A 6000-nucleotide genomic window follows, 5' to 3' on the forward strand; every position below is an offset into this window, starting at 1 on the left:
TTTACAAGAAAGTCACTAATCTATGAAATTACCAACAAAATGAATTTTCAAAAATTATTTTCCTTTATTTATTTAATTTTTTTGGATGCATCCCACACCTTGACAACTAATTCAATATAGGTACCTAATTATAGCTGACAAACTGAAACCTCTGACAGAAGTAAATGTGATTGAAGGATATTGGAATGTTTCCCAAGAGCTGTTTTGTGTGTGAATATAGCCTAATTCTGAGCTGTGCATATGCAGCTGTGAATTTTGTGTGCTGTACACATGCCACTCAGAATGATGCATGAAAGAACTTTCTAACTTTTGTGTATCAAGAATAAATTTCAGTAATTATAATTAACAATTGTAAAATCAGTTACAATTATTATCCAATTTCAAAATACTATTTATAAGCCCTTAAACCTTAAAGCTTTGGATAAATTTATTATGATGCAGCTTTTCCATAAATAAAATAATAAAATTTTGAAAATGGTATTTTTCAGTCAGATATTCCTTTAAAACAGTGTTTGCACATTCCAACTGGTTTCAGAGAAATTACAGTTAATGGGTTACATTAGGCAGCCTGTGCAATGGCAGCTGCTGCCATTGTGCTTTAGTATAGCAACTTGCAGAATCTAAGATTCACACCAGCAAAAACATATAAACCAATCAGGATAGCCCTCGCCTGCCATTGCCTGTCATGAAGAGGAGCTCTAACATATATAAACCCATGGTTTTCTAGTGTCCATTATCAGTCTGTTTGTGCCTGATGATGGGAACGGATGTCAGTTCCCGAAACGTCGCAACTGATTTCATTGGAAATCTTCTGTGTTCGTCAGTGCTATCGTCATTGTGTTGTCCATAGTACTTGTTTATCTTCATGACTGTGTTTACATGTTCGTTGTCTGCCTGCATTTAATCTGTCTCATCGTTGCTAGTCCACTGTGTTCATCTGTGTTGTTATATAATTTTTTCCATGACTAAGTTCCTTCAACGAATTTCTTGTTCTGTATGATATTCATATGTTGAACATTTTTTGTCCAGCTGTCGTCATCGTGTTGTCTATAATACTTGTTTAGTTTTATCATTGGTTCTGTTTGTCTGACATCAGCTGATTCCGTCTTGTTTTCTGTGAATACTTTATATTAATTTTTTTTTTCCCCTGAATTTTTCCATGACAAACAGTGCTATCACACGTTACAAGTCGGCACTCCGTGCCTCCATACTGATGAAAAAAATCCCTGTCAAGGGTTCACGCTTAGGTTTAGATGTGCTTTAAAGACCATGGTTTATTTATTTAATATTTATAATATCTTCCACTGCAATCTAAAATCCAAATACAATGTATACACGTTATATATGGAGAATCACAGGATCAGCAATAAAATTAAAGCAAAAAATTGCGGCAGCCACATCAATGCACAGGTATTGTAATATAACCTCAAATCGGTAATATCTCAGTGGGAATTTATCAATGCTCTTTTTAATGAAAAACAAATAATGTCTGTAGTACCTACTGAGAGACACCATTTTCTGCATTACCCAATTGGTAGGCTTAATATTCTTATGAAATGCTATTCCAGAAATTAATAATAAAATTAAAATTAAAAAAAAACTTTTTTTTTTTTTCCAAACACAAAAGATGTTTCTCATTCTATTCTGGAAACAGCATCTGGTTCTAAGAAATCACAGTTTGTAGCTTACATTACAATACCTATGCACTGACGCAGGCATTAACAAATTTTTTTTTTAACGTTCTAATATTTATGGAGAATCCCATGATTGACAAACCTAACATTCACAACAGTCTATTCATACGCTGGTTTGTTAATGTTTGATAGAAATATTACAAATTTTTTACATAGTGAGAATGGTCATTTAGATTAGGTTAGGTCCTTAGAAATACTTTAAAATATGGTAGACAGTTGGTTAGGTTAGTACAGTTACATTAAAAATATTGTAAAATATTTTTTATGGTTGCTTAGGAATTGGAACGTCGCATCATAGCAACCAATTTACACAAATCCATTCAGAGACCAACAGTTCCGAAATCACCAAAAGTTACTGAAATTCGCAGCTTGCGTGAACAACTTCAGTAGCAAATAAAAACATGAATAAAATATGTCCATATTGTCTTTCATACACTTAAGTGACTGAAAAATTAGAGAATAGTCGAGCTACATTAAAAATTATTTTAAAAAGTGTGTACCTACAGTTGATTAGGTTAGGTTAGCTACATTAAAAATTCTGTGAAATTGTGTGAACAGTTGTTTAGATCAGTAATGCTACACCTCAAATTATTTTACAGTATTTTTAAAGTAGCTATACTAACCTAGCCAATCATCTACAATGTTTTAAAGTAATTTTAAACCTAATTGACCATTCTCACAATTTGACTAAAGTTCTCCAAAACAGAAACACACAGACCCACACGGGAAACCAAAGAATAACAGCAACTGCATCAATGCACAGGTTTTGTTTAGTGTAAACTTTGAACAGTAATTTCTCAGAAACTAGTAGGAATTTATCAAAACTGCTTTCAGGGTAAATACACAGGAACATTTTTAGTATTCAAAAAAGTATTTTCAGATTTTTAATATTATTTTTTGAAAAATCAGCGACAAAATAATTTAAATTTACTATTCTATCTATGGAAAAGCCACGACTAAAAAAATTTCCCTAATGGTGTGTCTTCTTTTTTATAGTTTAGGTTTTAGGCATATGTCAGCGATTGTTAGAATGTGAAAGATTGGGTAGGTTAGTTCAGCAAACTAAAAAAAAAAAAAAAAACCTGTATCACATTTTTATTACGTAGCTAACCAAACCAAATAACTTCTTCACATGATTTTACAGTATTTTTTACATTGCTAACCTAAGCTAACTTCCCAAACATCGAAACTGTTAAAAACATATAAACTGCTTGAAATATAACAATGAGACTTCAAAGAATTATTTGAAATACGGGTGGAACTCAATAAATTCTTCTCTGGTATTTCCTTTTTTTTTTGAAAAAAAAAAAAAAAAGTGGCGCCTCTATTATAAACAATTACGGTAAATATGTAGCGTACGGATTAGCGCCAAAAAAAATTGTATAAATATAAAATAACTTTCATTATATGCTCTTTTACGTCCTCTTTTTATAACCGCCTGCGGAGATAAGAAATTCCAAATACTTTAGGAGATATCGAATTTTTTAATTTTCATATTTAGGCAATATTTGTTAAAAAAAAAATTAAAATTTCAAAAATACCTTTATTCTGTGCTCTTTAACTTCCTCTTTTCATTAAACCAGGCGGAGATCAGAAATTCCAAATACTTTAGGAGATACGAATTTTTTAATTTTCATGTTGTGCACTGATGCGGCGTTCAGCCGGAAACCTACGATTCACTCATCCTTCTGGACATACCTGAATACTCACGTTGGCAAGCCTTCTTTTCTTAAAATTAGCAAGAAGTAATTAAAAATACTTTAAAACATTGTGGATGGTTGGTTATATTAGGTAAGTATAGCTACATTAAAAAAACTGTAAAATCATTTTATGGTTGCTTAGCAAATAACTTTTTAATATGTAGCTATCCAGCGCTAGGAAACTGTTTACATGATTTCACAGTATTTTTAATGTAGCTATCCTAACCAAATCAACCATCCACAATGTTTTAAAGTATTTATAATGTAGCTAACATAACCTAATTGACCATTAGTTTTCATGAATTGCATATTTATTTACAATAAACAAAAAAAAAAAAAACCTAAGATGCACGATCGGGCGTTTGCCTCTCGTCTGTTGAAAGAAGGCTTGCCAACGTGAGTATTCGGGTATGTCCAGACGGATGAGTGAATGGTAGGCTTCCCGCGTTCACCATTGTTGCTTGTTTACAAGTATGTTTTTTTTTTTTCGCGACGTAGTTGAACGACTACATCACGTAAAAAGAAAATTACGTGAGTTCCTACTGTTCATCCTTTGTCCCGTTTTGTAAGTCAGGTCAATTACATTATAAATACTTAAAACTATAGAAGTAAAATTAATTGATATTATTTTTAATTTCCGTTTATTTTGAAGTATTTATAATGTAACTAACCTTACCTAATGGAAAATTTCTGTTATTTAGGCATTCACGCGCACACGGCAAAATATAAAATGGCGTCTGTTGAATGATTACACAGGGCTTGTATTGCAAAATAATAACGGCGATATCTCCAAAAGTAATTGGAATTTTTTATCTCCGCAGGCGGTTATGAAAAGAGGACGTAAAAGAGCATATAATGAAAGTTATTTTATATTTGTTAGATTTTTTTTTGGCGCTAATCCGTACACTACATATTTACCACAATTACCCTTTTGGCGACTTCTCTACCAACACCACTGGGCTACTTTTTAACACCCCTGATAGATGTATATATGTATGTATATATATGTTTATATTTATATCTAAAATTCAAAAATACTCACAAACTAAAATATATAATTATATTGAAAATTACGGTACCAAAGAACCTATGCCCATGTACTTGAAATGTGTACATATTAAACTGAATAAGAAGAGGATATGCACTAACCATTTATTACAAAAACACAATACATCGTATTTACTGGTGACCTATGACCTACCCACACGGTGGATCTACAAGTACAACAAAAACACTTACCGTTGCTGTATGTTTGACACTAGCATTTATCACAACCGGACTTCCAGCCATTGTTAAAAGCCCCGCTAAAGGGAAAATATACTTCAAATACACTGTTCAGAATGCACAAATATTATAAACGAAAGTCTAATAATTATTATAACCTTTGACCTTTACGATCACAACAAACTTGACAGAATAGATATTATATCAGATTATGTACAAACACATGAATGACTTAAATCAAATAGCCAACATCATTAGAAACAATTCTTCCTGATATATCGATACTAATTTCCAGTAAAAATATTTATTTGGAACTATATTATTTAACTGTGAAAATTTTTTTTGAAGCTACATATTGAATCAAAATATATTTACGTTGAAATATGTAAGCTAAAAAACGCCATATTGGATTCATTAGTTGTTTTCGTCATACTTATGTTTTGGCATTTAATACACATTTACATTCGTTACGGTGAATGGAATTCACAAACAAGTGTTTCAATATGTGATTAGCGATTAATAAATTATCCCAACCGAATGGGGTACTCTTTATTTAACAGAGTGCGGTCAATCTGGCATAACTGAAAGGAGAAAAAAAATTATACTCTAAATTGTCAGTTAAATTGGGTATCAGGTCGTTGGCAATGAGACTTTACTTTAATCACACTTCCCTGAATCTTCTCCTGAAATTCCAACACTCCTCTTCTACCCCCTTATCTTCAAGGACATTAAAATCTCAACCATATTTCACCAATAAAATTTCTGTCCTTGTCAACACTTACACCCAAGGCCTAACTACTGCATAAACAGTCCTTTTCGGACTGTTCCTCAGCTTTTTACATAATCGCTCTATGAATAGCTTTACCAGAGCACTGTATCCTTCCTTACATCATACCATAAACATTTTAGGAATCATTACAAATAATCTGTGGATATCATCCTCCTCACCATCTTCTGCCCTCCTTCAACACATACCTGCTATGTATTTCGATTCTCACCTCTGCTCCTTTGTCAACTCATGCACCTCGGTCACAATATGTATCGGTCGCATACTGCAGCTGCATACTCCAAAATACTCAAGATCCTCTCAAGCAGCCCCAGAGGCATACACCTCTTATTTCTCTCCATCATATGCACTTTTCCCCACTCAAATCTTTCCGCAGTAAAACCTTGAGATATTTTTATAACCATCTTACTCCTTTTGCCCTTCACAATGATACTTTTCCTTCACAACACTCTTTTCGTCGTAAATTTCGCAATTAAAATGGGTCTAACGTCAGCAATGGATAAAAATTCCAACAAATCATAATCTTGTCTTGCTGACATTTAAACCTGCTCCCTTATCTTTTGTCCATAACTCCAAGTCTTCTTATTAATGCCTT

General features: G+C 32.6%; 1 protein-coding gene across 1 annotated transcript in view; it reads right to left on the bottom strand.

Moving 5' to 3' along the window:
* The window catches only part of LOC134546266 (acyl-protein thioesterase 1), a 51398-nt gene extending 46373 nt beyond the window's left edge, over nucleotides 1-5025 (bottom strand). The window contains exon 1 of the mRNA XM_063388968.1: nucleotides 4634-5025. Coding sequence (XP_063245038.1) covers nucleotides 4634-4684 — 51 coding nt within the window. The 5' untranslated portion in view covers nucleotides 4685-5025. The remainder of the gene's footprint in view (nucleotides 1-4633) is intronic.
* Nucleotides 5026-6000: the final 975 nt, after the last annotated feature.

This window comes from Bacillus rossius, chromosome 1 (assembly GCF_032445375.1).
Source record: "Bacillus rossius redtenbacheri isolate Brsri chromosome 1, Brsri_v3, whole genome shotgun sequence".
Lineage (NCBI taxonomy): Eukaryota > Metazoa > Arthropoda > Insecta > Phasmatodea > Bacillidae > Bacillus > Bacillus rossius.